This window comes from Ixodes scapularis, unplaced genomic scaffold, assembly GCF_016920785.2.
Source record: "Ixodes scapularis isolate PalLabHiFi unplaced genomic scaffold, ASM1692078v2 ptg001909l_1___fragment_2___debris__unscaffolded, whole genome shotgun sequence".
In the NCBI taxonomy this organism is placed as follows: Eukaryota; Metazoa; Arthropoda; class Arachnida; order Ixodida; family Ixodidae; genus Ixodes; species Ixodes scapularis.
Window position 1 is genome coordinate 91,246 of NW_024610206.1, and position 19,182 is coordinate 110,427.

Consider the following 19,182-nt stretch of genomic DNA (forward strand, 5'->3'; position numbering starts at 1 on the left):
GACTGAACACTTGCATCTTAGTGTCTTGAAGAACTATCTCTTTCGCGGTTTTTCTTTTTTTCTGCGCAAACGCTTTTTAATCGGGTGAATCAAACGTGAAACAACAATACACGCGGAGGGGACTGCGAATGTTTCGTATTTTGATTAGCGCCGCCACTCCGCACTGTGCATGTTTCGTATTTTGATTTGCGCCATTAGTTAGGTGTAGTGTCTACAGTCGAGGCAAAATTTACTGCTGTATGCGCGGGGTTTATTTCTGGCTTGCCGGGTACAAACTGAAATATGTCCAGGGACTTTATGAACCCAGCGCAACCGTCAACGAGCCAGCAATTTGCTAGTGGTACCAAGGATATAAATGTTGATAAGAACAAAGAAAAACTACCATGGCCGGCGTACAGAGAGTATTTTGCTGACGTGGAGGAGGCTACTAACACCTTGACTGCAGAAAACGGCACTCTATTGCCTCACCGCCTACCCGGCAATCAAAAACCTTTTCCGGCGAAACAACACAGCAATGCCAACCAGCGCGTTAGATGAGCGCCTGTTCAACAAGGGCAGGGACGTGTTCGTTATCAAACAAGGGAAACTTTCAGAAACTAATTTCGGGAAGCAACTGCTGCTAACTTACAATACGAAGTAAAAAACACACTTTTTAATTTTATGCAAATAAACTTGGTGAAAAGCGTTTTCTAGTTTTTCCTAATTTTTTTTTGTTATAGAAAAAGTAACTGAAAAGTAACGTCGTTACTTTTTAAAAGTAACTGTAACTGTAACGAGTTACTTTTTTGTTGCGGTAACTGTAACGGTAACTTCACTACTTTTTTTCTGAAGTAACTGTAACTGTAACGAATTACTTTTTAAAAGTAACTTACCCAAGACTGAGCCTAAGTGGGTCAAGCTTGCATTCACTGAGCCTGCTTTTGAGATAGATCAGGCACTTAACGTCACTTCGTCAATTGTTATAATTTTTTACATTACACCGTGCCCCGCGCTCTATTGTAGAAGATGACATGGACATGCCCATAAGGACTCTGGGCATGTGCACAGGCCTTGTGTTGAGTAAACAACCGAGATGTGGGGAAACAAACGGGTCAGAGCGCCCCCTATAGTTCGATCTCCTGCCCAATACACGAACTCATCTCTGTTACGTCACGGCGCGGTGCTGGCGCGTCGGGCGCACTTCCGGTCTGGGCTGTGGGCAGAAGTCCACATGTGAGACGTGCATTCCTGCGTTGTTTTTAAAAGAACCAGGCAAAAACCTGCCTTCTCGTCAAAAACTGCAACTGTGACTGTACAAAAAGAGTCGAGAAAGGTTCGAAGCCAAGTTTCATGTGCTCGTTTCGTCCGAAAACGTGAATATGTGCCGTGAAAAGGAAAAACCAAACGCCGTCGGACCATGATTGCTTGGGCGGGGAGCACTTTGGGTTGAATTCACGGTTACTTGTGGCTGTCAAATTTATTTGTGTTCATGCAACATGAACACCGGAGTACCATCAAGAAGTACGGACCACCTGCAGACTACGTTCAGTGAGTCTTCAAGTTCAAACGGTCGCCTGATCGTTCGAACTGTAGTCTGGTCTTTGAAACGTTTCTGATTGTCGTCTATACTCTTTTAGCCCACACCAGCCCGTGGACCAAATGTTGGCCCGGTACTTCCGATAAGAAGTAAGTGTAGGCCTTAAAAGGCTTAAGATTGAAGGTTGGTAAGCAGGCTCGATGTAAACAGTAGAAACAAGGAGACGTTGATCATTGTTACCAGTGGCCATCACCGACTAGTCATGCCGGATTCACTTGGTCCGATTCTGCTTGCGATTTTCAGTATCGACGTCGACCATCTCACCTACGAATCACGCTTTTGCAGTTCGAGCGACGTCGCGACTGAAAATTGCGAGCGAAATCTCATCATGCGAATCAGGCTTAGCGTTCATTCTGCGGTGTCCACGCGGAATAAATCGCCGCATGTCACATTATTCACGCGAAGTTTTGCGGTGTAACGAGTCTCGGTAATTTCGCTGAGGCAGCTCAAGTAGTCAGGCTTTGTCGAGGAAGACATAGAATCAACAATTCGAACGCGAAACAGGGTAGGGAGACTCACACTGACGCCGACAACATCGCATTTAAATGCTTTATTTCTGGGCGACGGCGAGCTTCTTGCCCACACTCCATCGCGCATGCGCGGCGCCGGTGGCGTCCGCGAGGGGCGCTCCGGTTTGTTTGTAAACATGAGTAGGTGTATAGAGCCTGTCCTCCATTATCATACATATTTAGCCTCTGGAAAAGTAGATTATGATTGAGGTAATCAAATAATTTTCTAAAGTCCACTTATAGGATGTTTCTTCTTTTTAACTTACACAAATTTGTTTAATGAAAGCCGTGGGAGTCACACTTATGAGGTTCGTGAAGGTGAGTTATACGGACAGAAAAATATAGTGTAGGGGGCTACCGGAAACTATCAGTCGGATAATTAAGTTAAATTTGTTAATAACGAAAGTTTACAAATTTGTTAGCTTTAATTAGTGAATATGAAATATGACGACATGTTATAGTCATCAGTGATAGTTGATAAGTCACTCAGTAATTCACAAACAGTATTTCTACCTGCTAAAATTGCAAGGTCGCCTTCTCGCTTAGCTGTACGGTTAAGAAAATAAGTAGCGTGCGAAGGTAGGCAAAAACCTTTACTATCGTCGGTGCACCGTGATTTTGTGAGCACGATGAAGTAAAAACAAATTACATTGATAAAAAAATCTTTTAAGATCAGAGACCTTATTTGGGGCAGACTGTACATTTACGTGGAAACACTTTACAGAGGAACGAGGATCAACTTCAAGGAAACTTCGCAAGTAACGAGGCAGAAAAGACGCACGGTCTGCCATTACAAAAATAAAACAAAAATTGCCTACAACGACGTACGAAGAATCCTTTTAATCACTCGAACTTAAGTAGGTCATCCCCGTCCTTCACAGCCCGTGGTCTTCATCGTTGTTGTTGTTGTTTTTAGATTAGAATGATTTTATTACGATGCCATGCGCACTCATACGGTTTGTCACGGGCTCACTCGTACGCAGTGTGAAGCAGAGCCGTGTTTTTCTCGCCAGGTTTTCAAGAATGTATAGGCCAGATTGAGTTCGGTTCAACGTTCCCTGCGCATGCAGCCAATCTTCTCTCGTGCTTTGCTTCGTAAAGAGAACAATAATGAACTTGGAACGGATCAGAACGTCAGTGATCTTTCGGAAAGGTTGCGAACTCCACAGCGGTGGATAGTTTAACTTGTTTTCCTCAAACCAGCTGTACTCCACATTTAGTCGAAATTTCCAACCACGACAAATATAACTTTTTTTTTTTTTGTTGAAGGTTTTTGAATTTAGGTATATAAACAGGTGTTAAGTGCCATTACTGCAATTTATCCACTCTTCAAAGTGACTTTGCGACCTCTCGTTTGACTTCTTGTGGACAGATTAACAGCTAGATTGCTTCAACGCAAAGGGCGGATTTCAAGACAACATCGGACCCTTGGTCGGAATATGCTGCAAAACGTAGGATCTTTGCTTACAGGCTTAGTGCTAATCGTAAACGCTGCATCAACCGACCCAAGCTCCGACGAGACAAGCGTATGCCAAAACGAGTCAGTACCTGATGGTTTCAAAGACATCCCATCGTCAGAGCAGGACGCCTGGAGTGTAAGTTGTATGGCGAAAATATCGTATTACTTTACAATTATCAGCGATCTCATGAGTTGAGTTCAACTGATTGCATGATTTCTAGAATCTTATAGAGCGCTATTGATCTGCCAATATTCAGTATAAGGATATGTTTTCTATCTCGCTGAATTACATATGTTAATAAATTACATCTCACTTTTTAAATATGCGAAATGTTTGGGAGAAACAAATTGCGCTGTTTTTCTTCCTAATTTGTGTATGTAGATAAAAAAAAAACTAAATTAATTGCAAGAAAATGCACCTTATTTTTTTTTTAATTGGATCTTGTTTTTCAGCCTTTTCACAATATCTTTTTGGGCAGAATGGCAATTTAGAGATCGAAGCGTCGCAAGCGAGAACGGGGTGTCGACAAGTCTTTCGGCCCTGATACCGGATCTTTAACAGATTATAACGGTGTTTCTAAACATTTTTTTGCACATCCCATTTCACTTGAAGTCCGATCGTAGGCAGCATTAGAACCCGATAGAGCCAATCAAGCGGAACCAAAATTGCAAAATCATGGCACTTTTTTTTCCTTTTTTTTTTTTTTTTGGTGTGAGTTTGCTTTATCACTGGCTTGAACAATCACGCACAGAGTACGGCGAGACGAGGGTTCCTTGACGAGAAGACTGCGTAGAGCATAACCGCATAACACATAATCGAGGAAGGAAAAAAAAAAGGGGGGGGGGGTAATACGTGAGACGCTGAGAATACAGGCGAGGTAGAGTGGATTAGTGTCGTGATGTAGGCGAGTTGGTTCATGGTAACGGAAATAAACAGCGCGCAAAAAATACACAGGACGAAAGGAAGGTGTGAACGACACAAGCGCTGAACTCACAACTAAACATTTATTGAAAAAACACCAACGAAATAAACCGCACTATCGCTTCAGCACGTGTCAAGATAGGAAATTTCTTTTTTGTGAAGAAAAACCGATGTTTGGCTAACGCATGCACGTTGCCCCTCTTTCGTTATTGCATACGCTTCCAATAATTCCCTGGTAGTTTTATCTGCGCCCCTCCCGATGATGGTGATGTTATTGAATTGGGGCTGGCATTTACAGGCAGCACATTGCAGAGGCAAGTGACCCCCAGCGGTCGACCGGAGTGTCCAGTCATGCTCACGTGCCCTGTCATTAATGCATCGGCCAGTTTGGCCGATGTACACTCTTCCGCAGCTTAGTGGTATCTTGTAAACCACCCCCACCACACAATCAACATACTTGTTCCTGTGCCTTACGGCACATTGGCTCCTGCCCCTAGCCTTATCCGCAATTCTAGGGCAGAGTTGCGCCAACTTTCGTGGCGCCGAAAAAACAACAGCTAGGAACGTCAAAGCGCTCGGCTACCTTTTTCAAATTGTGCGAGAGTTTGTGCATGTAGCGGAGTACCTGGGGTCTGGTTGCGGGTCTCTCTTTTTTCTGACTTGACCCTCCCTTAATATTTTTTAGTAACGTCTGCGCCACTGCCAGTATAACTGACTCTGGGAAGCCGACATCCGTCAGCCGCTGTACCTGCATCTTAAAACTTTCTGACATTGAATGGTAGCACGACTTTTCCCAGGCAGTCTGGAGGCAAGAGGACGCAATGCTCCTTTTTACTAGTTTAGACTGGGCGGAATCATAAGGGAGAAGTCCCTTCTTAGAGCGTGGTTGGTAAAGCCAACACACGTGACTTTCTTCAAAATCTAGTCTAAGGTCTAAAAATTGGAGGTGTGTCCCATCCTGTAGTTCATGGGTAAACCTTAGCCCCCCAGAATGCTGAGCGAACACATCCAACACTGCTCGTTCACCGGCCATATTTTGAGCTTTCGCCGAAGCTTCAGGTAATCCCACCCATCCGCAGAATTGTTCTCGGAAAAGGTATACACTGGGCGCTTCTGCGACCCACCTGGAGGGTCATCGTATGGTGTTGTCCGAGCCCCTACTCCTGCGTTGACTCTACAGGTTATACTTGACGCGAGTGTGCTTGCGTCCCCTTTTTTGTTTTAATCTACCTTAGTTATTTGTTTGTTTTTTCCCATCGTCTTACACCGAACGAGACTGCGAGGAGAAGAAGGATACTCTGAAGTAAAACAGAAAAAGAGTCAAAATTAATGAGCGCTGCCATATCTGCCATTCTGTTCCTTTCCCTTCCACTTAGGATTCTTCACGTTCTCCGCCCAGTCCGCGGTGTGGCCCAGTCTCGGGTGGTTTAAAGGGGTGCTGGATCGAAACTACAAATATACGCAGAAAGTTCGGACATACGCCGAATGGGATCAATAATACGTGTCAGTAATAATTGCACGCTCGTATTGTGAGCCACATTGATATATTTTTCGCTTTTAATTACGAGTTTTGGCGAGCGCTTTAAAAGGCCCTGCAAAAATATTTAAGCGTCTACCTTTTCTTGCGGTTTCCACATCTCCTGAGGTTCGGGCAAGCCAGCGGGCGCGGAGAGAGTAACTAAATATCTAGGGGCTCTGAACTCGTCAAACACAAAGTTGGGGCCGACGTTCACGGAGCGAGCCGATTGGACGATCACGACGATGAATTCGCGCTTTTTTCGCCAGCGTCCAATCGACGCGCTCCGCGAACTTTGCTCTCCAACTTTGTGTTTGACGAGCTTAGGGCCCCAGTGCGTCATATTTTAACCGGATGACGGCTTAGACCGGATGACGGATAACCGGCTTGACAAGGCGTCGCAGTCGGCCTCGTCGTCGGCGTGACCACGCGCGTTGCATTATGGGACGTTTCCCCGCTAAAGTTAGCGGAAATATTTTCCCGCCAAGTTTAGCGGGGGAAATTCTTCCGCTAAATACAGCCAGAACGTTTCCCGCTAAATTTAGTGGAAAGCTTTTCCCGCTAAGATTAGTTGGAAATTTTCCCTGGTAAATTCTGCGGGGAAATTCACGTCACGTGACCTCAACACCAATTCACTTTCCCTGCTAAATTTAGGAAAGAAAATGACGTCAGGAATTCGTGTCACGTCACCTATGAACAAATTCAGCGGCAGGAGGAAAGGAGGAGGAGGAAAAAGGAGGAGGAGGAGGGACGCACCTTCCCCTCCGTAACCCTCCCCTCCTCCCCCTCAAGAGCTGCGTTCTCGTTTCCCATTGCAGAGATTTGTAAACGTATTTTATTTATTTTTTTACCTGAAGTTCAGAAATCTAACCAAGGGGATTGAAAGTTTAGAAATGTTTGGTACTATCGAACTTACTACATTAAATATTTTGAGGACTTTTAAATCTTTAAAGTTGAATTACGCAAAAAAAAATATTTCATTGATTGGGAAGCTTCGAATCTGTTGCATGAATAAATTCACCAATTTTGAAGCTTTTCGAACTTCGTCCGTCCTGAAATCTGAAATTTTCGAACTCGAATTCTCAGGAACCTCTAAATTTTCGACCTTTTCGATTTAGAACATAAGTAGGCTTCGTAAATTGCAAAATTTTGGATTTGAACCGTAAGAAAGCTCGACGTTTTTTAAATCTTTCGAATTCTGACCGTTGGAGGTATGCGAAATTTCTAGTTAGTACCGTGAGTAATTTTTGAAACCGGTTGGTTCTGCGAAGACTTTAAAAATGTCCTCGAACCGTATACTTTGTTTCAGCTTAAGTCGAGGGGCAACCGATGCTACAAGTGCGATCATCTCGCCCTAAACAGTGCTTTTATTATACGAGCGCTCGTGTTAGGCAGGGACGCTAAAAGCCCGGTGCTCGTGCTTGAAACCAATCGGTTGCGCCTATAGAAAGTGTAGAAAGTATTCACTGGGCCCCATATTTGAGGGCGATGTTTAGGGCGCATGCTCACAATGAGCTCACATTAATAGGCTGCTAAGACCAGCAATCTTGATGGTGCTGAATGCACGTTGCAAAAGAACTGTGGAAACTGGCCGTCAGCACGCGCTCAGCAGTCGCGCACACAGCTATGGCCGCCAGTGAATACTCCCTATAGGGTGCTTGAGAAAATAAAAAAGTATTCTCGGGAACAAACTACCACCAAATGCAGATCGCAGAGATTCCAATAAAACATATTATTAAGCAAAATATGAACATAAGACACACTGATTAACTTTTTTTAATTAAGGAAAATACACATATGATTCCAATTAAAAACATTCTCAGCGTAATAAAAAAACCTGGATAGCTCAATTTTATGACGTCTTGAAGCACTGAGGAAGCTCGAGGGCGAGCTAAAAGTTACCGCTCGTGCAGCAGGCACAAGGCCGGCGATGCGAAACACGGATGATATTCTTGTCATCCATTTCATTCGTTCGCGTTATCGCATGAAACAACCGTGGCTAACCACTCGTTACCAAAAAAAATAATGTTTTTCTTTTTTTTACGTTAGTGTTGGGTACGTTTGGAAATCTTTGCAGATACATTCTTATCAGGGCGGACTCGCGACTCACGCAAAACGTCGTAGAGGGAATCACATGCAACGTTGTTCCTAGACACTGACACTTCATAAGCAATAATCACTAGGAGACATATATGCACATCTAAAGTTTTTTCTCTGTCTGCATAGTTTATCGCTGCACCCGGAAACTTCATGTACGTGCTGTACAGAAATTTTCACAGTGACCGTCAAAACAAAGGAACAAATAAGTGTGTCATGGTACAGAAAGTTCCCTATGACGATACAGCGGAGACAAGATTTGCTAACTACACAAAGTGGTACAATGAAACAACATGTGTATCGTAAGCAAATATAGATTTCATTCCTACTATACCAAGCTCTCAGTTAAAAACAAACATGAAGCTTATTAGCGCACAACTAACAAACTTGTTTTCAGGTACGCGATGCAATCGTTCTACAAAGTCGTAATGTTGGATGGAAGTAAAGGTAGAACAAAAAACGTGTTGGCTGCACGACATAAAGTTGGTAAGCATCAAACACCCTTTACGAGAATGCTGATAGCTCGTCGTGACACTGTCTTAAGGCCCGTTCACACTCTTGCGACCGAGTACGACTGAGAGAGACGAGATCTCTTAAAACTTGTTAAATGTTTTTAGAATGAGGGAACACACTGGGCATTGTGGCGCCATCTATGCGGTGACCCTGGAACTGCATTTCACAAGAGCGAAGGTTTTGCGGGATTTCATAGGTCAAATGTGCATAATACCCATAGAAAGGCTCGTTTATAACATTGAAAAAAGTTTTTCGAGCCAAGAAAGAAAGGATAATGCGCGAGAAATAAAAAAAAAATGGCGGACCGCCGAGTTTACACTGCTTCCCAATAGATGGCGCCAGTGTGTTTTCTGGTTTAAGAAGTTTTAAGGAACCCAGGTTTAAGAGGTCGCAAGAGTGTGAACGGGCCTTTAGAACGCACGATTAAAAAGTAAACAATTCCAGGTGTGCTTAATGCATTCCAAAAATTGCTGCGCGCGAGCCTCGCAGATCAACGCGAATGATAGCATTGAGAGGCAGGTCAACGCTTGTAGCATTTAGAGGCAGGTCAACACGAATGACGGGATCGCGAAAAGCAATTGCATTCCAACACACAATCTGCTTGAACAGAATGATCCTGGTGTATCAAATGTTGATTGTACCTGTGAAAATCACGTTTTTTATGGCCTAATCGTTGTTAGCGCGCATCGTTATTTGCTGGAAAAGCCCCAACTAAGCACGTTCGACCAAACAGGAAATGAATACAATGATATCTTTCAAGTTACGAAAGGACTTAAGAAACATTGACCGCTTGTTGGCTACAACTTTGTTCGATCGCCTCACTGAAGGCGATTTTAGCCGTCAACGATAAAGAGCATTTCCGCGCCTCACAAGAGCGCAGCGAAGCGGATTGGCGGCAAAGGGAATCAGGACGGGGCTTGAGCGCGCTTGTGCGGAGCGGACAGGCTTTTTGACCTAGACGACAAAGATCGCGTTCGGTGTGAGAGCCTTTACTTATCTCTGCACGTATCTGATGGGGAAGAAAAGATGGCCTTGGTGCGATTGACTCAGGGGGTTCATGAGGCGTGGAACCAAGCTCGAGAGGATTACGTGATAACACATCCATCGAGCTAGTACACGGTGGATATACCAGTTCGTTGGATGTGTTGAGATGTGTATGGATGTAGCTGCTCGATGAATGTAGTTGCTCTTTGTATGTAGTCGCTCGATGGACGTAGTTGCTCAATGGATGTAATTGCTCATCCTTCCTGTTTCGATGCCTAGCGCGCCATTACATCCATCGTGCTAGCGCATCGACAGAAGCCAAGATGGCTGCCAATCGGATTTTTGCGTTATTTACATTCTTATGCGAAGAACAAGTTCATCTGCCTCTTTTGCTAGGGTTCCGGTGACGTCAGAACGCCGAGCTCCGACAAATTCTGAATGAACCACAGTGGGTAGACCTCAAGGCAGCTTGCTTTGAAGTCTGCCCACTGTCCTTCACTTGAAACCAATCAAAGCTCGGCGTGCTTCTGACGTCGCCGCCACCCCTGCGCAAGAAGCAGACGAATTGCTCTCCGCAATGGTTAGGGAGCCACAGGGAACAAACGGTAAGCCCCAGAACGTTAGTATATCATAATTAGATTCTAAAGGACATTCAGACTATTTTCTCAAAGCGAAATAAAAGGTGTGATTTTGTTTACCGTCCTAATTTTAAAATAAAGTTTATATTCAGTTAATTTCGAGGATGAAAAACCGTAACTAAAGTTTGATCACTGTGGAAACAACAAACAAAGAGCCGACGTAGCGTGTCCCACTTCGGAGACGCCGAGGGCCGCAGAAAGTGCATAACGCACAAAGGGTCCTTTTACTCGCTTTTGTATATTCAATTTAGCGCTTAACTCCTTAAAATAACGTGAACTGTTATACAGCATAGTTAATGGAAGAAAAAAACCTGAATGATTGATGAATATGATCTCACGTTTTTGGGACAAAGCTGCTCGACGGATGTGATGGCGCTATGGATGTGGTGACACGATGGATGTGGTGACACGATGGATGTAACGGCACGATGGATGTAATGACACGCTTTTGGACGAAGTTGCTCAATGGATGTGATGGCGCGGTGGATGTAATGTCACAATGGATGTAACGGCATAACGGACGTAATGGCACGCTGGATGAACTGGGCAAAAATGGATGCAATGGCACGATGGATGTGCTGGCAATATGGATATACGGGCACGATAAATGTAATGCAGACTTGGACGTATAGTTCAACTACTCTACTCAAACTACTGTAGCTTAACTACTTTTCCGAGTAACTTGGTAACTTCCAATTACAATTTTATTTGGGTAATTAGTAGTTTACTTAAACTACGTTTTTCAGGTAACTTCTACTCAAATTACTAACTACTTTCAAAATCTAGGGCTAACATTGCTCATCACGAAAGATTGAGCGCAGAAATGAATAAGACGCCGGCAGATGAAGTGGCATTCCCGTACAAAGTGCCCCATCATTATACACGGCAGCCGTAGAAACTGCATCTTAGGCGTCCTTGGGCCGAGGTAGCGACGAGCAGCCAAAACATAACACCGGCGCGCACGAACGCAGGAAGAGACGCTTAAAGGGCAACTCCGCTTCATTTTTGATATTTAGAAAACTATGTAGCCCTCTTCAGTATCGTGTAGGAAGACGCCATGTCAAATATTACGATCTAATTCCGTTTATATATTTAATAAACTGGCCAGCAAACCTTCAAACGATCAAAGTTGCCGAAATCATGCCAACTCGAGCGTGCGGCGTGAGGCGCAATCGTCAGCGCAGTCAATGCGACGGAGTTTGAGCGGCAAACGTTGATCCACTACGTCAGAGGCATGACTACGTCATTCTCACGTTTTGTTTGTTTTTACTTCTCAGAGCGAAATTGAACGATGATGTCATGAGTTTCTCCTCCCGGTGTTGGCTGACCGGGCGTTCACGTGATCACCGTAACGCGGAATAACGCGGATGCGCTAGTTTGCGCTGTCCTGGCGTTTATCGGTCTGTTTCTCCGCTCCCATTCCCCCGGGCCATCACCGTCCACGTCATGCGAAGCGACCTGCCCGCGTCGCGTGTCCTGTCCCTCGCTCCCTCCCGAACGTCACAAGACCACGTGGTTCGACGTGACGTGACCATGACTCTGACGACCCGAGACCAATGGTGCCTGACGCAACCGAAGTTTTGGTTTTGGTATCAGATGATGTTTAAATTATGATTACAAAAATAATATTCCACATTCCGCGAATCCGAAGACGTAGAGTTGTTTAGTAGCGGGGGGCTTTGTGAATTTGAATAACATGTAAGCCTAAATTTCTCGGAATTGAGCCGAGTTGCCCTTTAACAAGCCTTGGACGGGTATTGACCTAAGCCGGTAATGCACGCAGGCGCCGCGCCTCCAGCTGCAACCGTGGAAGGCGGGGACACTCCCAGGATTGTTGTTGTTTTCATGTTGCCTGCCTTTAGTTAGTTCCGGCTCAAGCGGTAGGTTCCACGGGAGGCGTCAGTGGAATGACCTCGCAGCTGGGCACGTGTTCCCATGGTCGCTTCGTCGTCAGCGCATACTCCCTTGCCAAAGCCGGACTCCCCCGCGTACAAACGCACGCACAGATAATCCGTTCATGGGAGCAAGTTCCCGCTTCCAGCTGAAACTGTACGAGTGCCGATACCGGTTCACGTACTTCTTCGTGTCCTTTCGACCTTCCACGCCAGGGAGACCTCCTCTCTGTTAAAAACGTTTTAATTTTCAGGCGTGTCAGGCGCGTCAGGATACCGTAGTCGGCGGCGGGGATTGCGAGTCACCCTCGAGTGCTCCTTTTTTTGGACCCGGCGTCAGCCGCGAAGTATACTTCGTTTCATCTTCTGTTAAACCATAACTTTTTTTTAGTAGCTCAGCACTAGCACTGCAACGAGACGCGCAGTCGTCTGGATGATCTCATCGTCCTGGAGCGAGACTTGAACCCTTGACGGTCAGGTGCACTCGCTCCGCGTACTCTCCGAACATCGTGGGAGTAAAATGGGACCAGTCACAACATTCTCAGCTTGCCGAAAAAAAAATAAACAAAGCAGAAGAGTGTTATAAACCACTCTCTAGCCGAGGCAAACCTCACACATGTTTCGTCATGGACACCTAAGATGCCGATACTCGCTTACCCGACCATGCACATCCTGTTTCTCAAATTCAACGCTGTCGTTCCATCTAGCGCGTCGGTGGAACGTCTTTCTAGTTTGGCTGGGGACGTCTTTAGGAGAAAGAGGAGAAAACTCTCCGATAAGAACGTTGAAAGTGAATTGCTTCTGCGAGTAAATAAACTAGTTTGGTGAAAACGCAAGCCATAAAACGACTGCATTTATTTTAGGCTCGCAGGGTTTTTCACGGGTCGAAACTGCTGTTCATTTTGCTACCACAAAAATAGAAAAAAGTAACTTCGAAAGTAACTTCGAAGTAACTCGCTACTTCTTTACAGCAGTTAGTAGTTTACTCAACTACTATCTCAAATGCGTAATTTCTACTCTACTCCAATTACTTTTGGCGGCGATACTCACTAACTTAACTGCCTTTTTTGAGTAATTTGTACATGTCTGATGTAATGGCACGAATTTGAACGTAATTGCTCGATGGATGTAATGGCGTAATGGATGTGATGGCCCCCAGCCGCGCGAGGGTGCTGGGTTATGTGCACGGATCTCCAAACATAAGACCCTTCCGCTAAATGCTCTCAGGACGGTGTATAGTTTGCTCGAAGGCAGCGCCGTCTTGATACACCCGGGCACTTAAACAGATTCGACAAGGTTTTAAAAGAGGCACGCACCCGATCCCGATAGGAAACGATAACCTGACAGTTTATTTATTTATTTATTTATTGTACCCTCAGGGCCCGAAGGCATTACAGAGGGGGAGAGCGTAGGCAGGGAAAATATAACAATTCAGCAATACTAAAACAAATAAAAAGTGAACAAACAGGTCAGAAATCAGCGCAAAAATGGTTATTTATGGCACTTCGAAAAAGATTAGAGTCTGTTATGGCAGCAATTAAACCGGGAAGGTGGTTCCATTCTTGAGCTGTGCGTGGTAGAAAAGATGAATGAAATGTGTTGGTTAATGAGCTTGGGACTCCAACTTTGTGCTGGTGATCTACACGAGGCGAGATGTAATAGGGGGGAGTTATGAAATGGTCGCGTAATAGGGGATTATGAAAATAAATTTTATGAAAAAGGCATAAGCGTGAAATTTTACGGCGAAGTGAAAGAGATGGTAAAGATAAATTATTCTTCATTGACGAGACACTGGCGGTGCGGTGATAGTTCGATAGAATGAAACGAGCTGATCTATTTTGAATGGATTCTAAAGCAGTGATGAGGGTAATATGATCGGGATCCCAGATGGATGCTGCATACTCAAGCTTAGGTCTTATTAATGTTTTATAGAGGACCAATTTAAGTGAAACAGGTGCTAAAGAAAAATTCCGTTTTAAATAACCCAGCATGCAGTTAGTACGATTAGTGACATATTCTATATGGGGTTTCCATGAAAGGTTAGAAGTTAAGTTAACACCAAGATACTTGTATGACGACACTTGTTCCAAGGAGTTGCCATCAAGGTAGTAAGAAGGACTCTCACTAAACTGACGGGTTACTCTCATGTGTTTACATTTACTAGTGTTTAGTTTCATTAGCCACAACTCACACCAACGAGACACAGAGTTAATATCAGACTGAAGTGTGAGCGTGTCTTGGTTACTTCGGATTTCACGGTATATTACGCAATCATCGGCATAGAGACAGACGGATGATGACATATTAACTGGTAGGTCGTTAATATAAATTAAGAATAGTAAGGGACCTAGAACAGACCCCTGGGGAACACCAGAGTTTACTGACGCAAGTGGAGAGTTTTCATTATTGACTGTTACAAATTGCGAACGATTAGTAAGAAAAGAATGAATCCATGCAAGAACGTTAGGGTCAATGTTAAGTTTAGCAAGTTTCAATAGTAATAGTTTATGACACACTTTATCAAAAGCTTTTGCAAAATCCAAGAAGATGCAGTCCACCTGGGAGCCTTGGTCAATGAGAGAATGAATGTCGTGAGTGAAAGATAGAAGCTGAGTTTCACATGACAATGATTTACGAAATCCGTGCTGAGCTGTGGTGAAAAAATTATTCATTTCTAGGAAGTTTACAAGATGGGAAAATATGATGTGCTCGAGAAGTTTACATGGGATGCTGGTTAACGAAATGGGACGATAGTTATGAGGAGAATGTTTGTCACCAGCTTTTGGAATAGGGACCACCTTCCCCACCTTCCAGTCCGAGGGTAGGTCACCCTCTTGGAGTGACTGTTCGAATAATTTAGCAAGAATAATTGAAGAATATAACTTGGTGCTTTTAAGAAATTTTGAATTAATGCCGTCCACTCCTGAAGAAGAAGACAATTTCAGCCCATCTATAATCTTAACTATACCAATAGGGTCAACAAGAATAGCATCCATTGGTAAATAACCGGCACACACAATTGAAGGGTAGCTTATGTTACTAATATTGGAAAATGATTCAATAAACACATTATTTAGTATATTAGCGCAGTCATCACTAGAGGCACTATCACTACTTGACGTTTTGAGTAAAATTGAAAAAGTGTCTTTCTTGCTGACAGTGTTCCAAAACCTTTTGGGGTCATTTATTAACATATTTGGGAGAGTATTTGAAAAAAAAATTGATTTCGCATCTGCAATCGCCTTTTTATATACTTCTGCAGACAACTGATACGCAGCCCAGCGATGGGCTGCGTATCAGTTGTCTGCAGTTTTTAACGATTGGGAAATACTGTCCTAAAAAGAAAAAAAAAACAACGTTAGTGCAATACTGTAAATTTACTGTGCTGAACTTGTAACGCTCGCTTGCATCTGCCGCTGAGAAGCGGTTTACGTTTTTAAAGACATTAATGGCTGTTCTAGGATCATTTCATCATGCTCTATTATTTCATTTCAGTAAATGTTCAGCTAGAGTAGCATCGGTCGGTTACTTCCATGACAGTGGCATCAGCCGATACTACCTTCAACATTTGCAACTATTGCGACAATCTTTGTTTTTAGTGAAACGCCGCTCCAAGTTACAATTTTTTTTTTTTAACTTGGAAGTTAGAAACAAGTCACATAGCGGTTTTCCTTACGTGCGCCCACTCATATATGATATGTGGTTTATTCACAAATCACCGTCACGTCAAAGTTAGCTGCTTCACTTTCTTGTTTTTATGAATGACAGCAAACTACTTTCGCACAAAATACGGTGCTTGCACCGAGGCGTGGTTAAATAATTGGCAGCGCATTGAAGTGAATTGCGTGACCACTAGTCGCTTCTCATGCACTACCTAACCTTCAACATAAAAAAGGTTTTTTGGTTACAAGTACATCAATTTTTAGGAAATATGTTTATAGTACACTATTTTTATGAATAACAATTAACAACTTTTGCTCAAAAAACGGCGACTGCCCATAAGCGTCCTTAGGTTTTCGGCGGCGGATTAAAGTCAATTAGTCGCTTCTCAAGTACCACCTCTCAGTAACATAAAAAAATTGATTTTGGTTGGAAGTAAACACTACTAACATCTGCGATAAGCTCTCTAAGGTCTTCATATTCAATGCTGCAGGCGACAAGTTTTGTGGGAATTCGTGTGTCATTAAAATACCATTTACGCAGTACTTGTTTCTTTCCATTTTTTTTTTTCTTTTTTGTGTCGAGACATCCACTCATAGTTTGCTAAAGGCAACCATGAGTGGAAGTCACCGATGCCATAACCCATAGGTACGAACTCTATCTAGCAAAAAGTTACTGCAATCGCACTTGCATTTCGTCGGAAACGAATGACGGATCATACCGTATTCAGAACTGTTTCCACTTTCTTATTTGAACAGCGTGCGACAGCAGGAGAGTTCTCGGTTAATCTTATTTTGTTGTGCGCAACATTGTACGATAACTTTCAGATATAAACTCGTGCATTTGCGCTTGAAATGTTGATAATGTGATCTCATATTTTTGCTCAAGTGCTTGCACGGGTATTATGACTTTCCTTTTATTGTGTCTTGCATCAATCTAAATGTACCTATTGCGCACTTGATCTCATCGAGGGCGCGTGAAATTGCACTGAATCTTTAAATAACCGCGTTTGCAACCGTTTTGCGAACGCGGATCCGCTTCCAGTGTGAATGAGTGGTAACAGCGATACAAAGAAGGTGCCGTCTGTGGTGGTGACGCATCCTTTCGTCTAATCTTTGACGCGCTGTGGGAGAAAGGATGCCCAGAGGATTTGGTGGGATCCCAAGTATCAGAATTGCTCGGCCCGGGCTTGGACCAGACTGGCACGAGCTAGAGCCAACTTGGCTCCGGCTTGTCCCAAGCTTGCACCGAACTGGCCAAGTATGAGCCGGGGAATCGTGCTGCTAGGGAGGCGACCTTCTGATCAGGAGTCGTACTCCAGCGAGAGGCCGCACCTACGTAGCAAGCACGGCGGAAGGGATTCGTCTTTCTGGTGACAGTCGCCGTTCAGTGCTGCGATAACCTTGCCACTTGTTTTGGTTCAAAGCGTGGGAACGCCAATGCTTCCAAAAGAGTTTCTCCTTTCTGTTGCTGACAGAACGAGAATTTATTTGTTTTGAACAGAAGGATGTGTCCTCCTTGGCATGGGCGCTGCCATCTTGGAATCACGTGACGCGTCAGCCATTAGGTTACTTCAACTTGCTGCTCCGCTCTCCCCTCCGCGCCTTGGCGGATGCGTTGTATTCGCCTCTTTCGTCGCGTTTCACCGCGCTCTCTTGCGTTACTTCGGAAACTGCAGTCCGACACGCCTTCTCGACAACTAAGACATTATGAGGGTTCAAAGGTCCTTATGGCAACTGAGGTTTGTTTACTAATAGTGGCGGAAAATTCTCAGTAAGAAGCGCGTATATTTATATCGCGCATTTAGGATCGGAAGGCGTAAAAATAGTCAGCGCAAGGAGACTATCTGTATTTCCTGAAAGTATCGTTATTTATATTCATAATATATCGAAAACAGTTTCTTTAGATTATGTGAGGAAACTCGCGGAGGAAATAGACAACGAACGTTTAGCTTGTATTTTATCTGAGGCTAGAAGTAATAGCACGTCAACATCAGGAGGTTTGTTTGTTCATAACATCACACCTACATGTGTTCGAGGTTCCCAATATTTTTTTGCGACATAAACATTCAGTTGGTCGGTTTACTTATGAACTTTGCGAAATTGCATACCGTGCTCGCTCCCATTTCGACAGTCATTTAAGTGATTTATTGATTATATTTAGATAACCAGTGCCCTCTACTTAATTTATTTTAACACAAAGGTTGAGACTTCCTGCGTAAGAAACTGCCACAGACACTTGACAGTAGCAAGTTTTAGAATAGTGTGCACAAAGAAATAACGACCTTTCTATTTGCACATCCAAAACGCAGCTTAAATTCGACGCATGCGTAATAGTAACGGTATTCTTTTCGTTTTCTGCGTACGTTGTTTTAATTTTTGTTAGTATCCGGTTTCCACAATATTTGACGCCGAAAAAAAGAAGAGTCGTCTGCATAACAATCATTTGAGTCCAGGGTTGTCGATGGGGAATAGAAGCCTACTTTTGGTGGTTGGCGACGCCAAAATTTACAAAGCAAATATGTTCAAACAAATAAATATGTGTTCATATAGATACGTGAAGTGGTGCCTAGCGCTAGAATTCAGCCAGACTTTCCGAGGTATTTCTCCTCGTGTGCCCTTTAATTTTATTTGGCCAATTTTACGAAAGACAAATGCCAAATATAATTCAGCGGGCATGTCACTTATATTGCCGCGCGCCAAGTAGGCAGCGCGGCCGCAGCCTAACGGTTATCGCACTTGCCACCCACGCAAAGGGCCAGGGTTTGATTCCTGGCCGCGGCTACGCATTTTGTTGACACTGTAATGTGATGTTTTGGTGAATTCGAGAACCATCTAGCTGATTCGAGTTTAGGAGGTTCTACGCGTCGAACCTTCTACGCCGAATGCTCCAGAAGCCAACGCGTGTACAAAAGCGGCTCCGCGTGACAAGCCGGAGTCAGTTTCGCCCCAGCGTTCGACTCTGCTGCTACGCCGACTTCGACGCCCGCGACGCTCTGTTATTATCTTTTGTACCCTTTTATTTTGGCACAAGTTCGCCACATTAAACGTTTATTTCTTCCTCTTCATTTATTGTTTATTGGTCACCACCCGTGACAATATCACATCTTGAAAAAGAAAATGTTGATATAAAAATAATTTGTTTCCTAGGTCCAATATCGCGAAATGCTGCATATCAGTACTTACTTTAGTAGGGTTGCTAATTTCAGAAATGTCCTACTCAGCCTGTCAAAACATTCTCAAGTAGTTCCTGGAAAAAAAAAAGAAAAAGAGTCTGAGACAATATTACTTATTAATATCAATTATCTGCGTCATTAGTCTGCGAATTTCACTAAAGGTTGGGTGCCCACGAAAACCAAACAGTGAGTAGTAAACTCGCGAGCTTATCTGTTCTGGCCGATCCAGCGCATTGCTAAT

General features: G+C 43.8%; 1 protein-coding gene across 1 annotated transcript in view; it reads left to right on the plus strand.

The window, feature by feature from the left end:
* Positions 1–3,524: 3,524 nt before the first annotated feature.
* Positions 3,525–19,182, plus strand: part of LOC115320332 — a gene marked incomplete at its 3' end in the record, with an annotated part of 28,490 nt that continues 12,832 nt past the window's right edge. The window contains exons 1-3 of the mRNA XM_042288335.1: positions 3,525–3,680; positions 8,209–8,381; positions 8,477–8,565. Coding sequence (XP_042144269.1) covers positions 3,525–3,680; positions 8,209–8,381; positions 8,477–8,565 — 418 coding nt within the window. The remainder of the gene's footprint in view (positions 3,681–8,208; positions 8,382–8,476; positions 8,566–19,182) is intronic.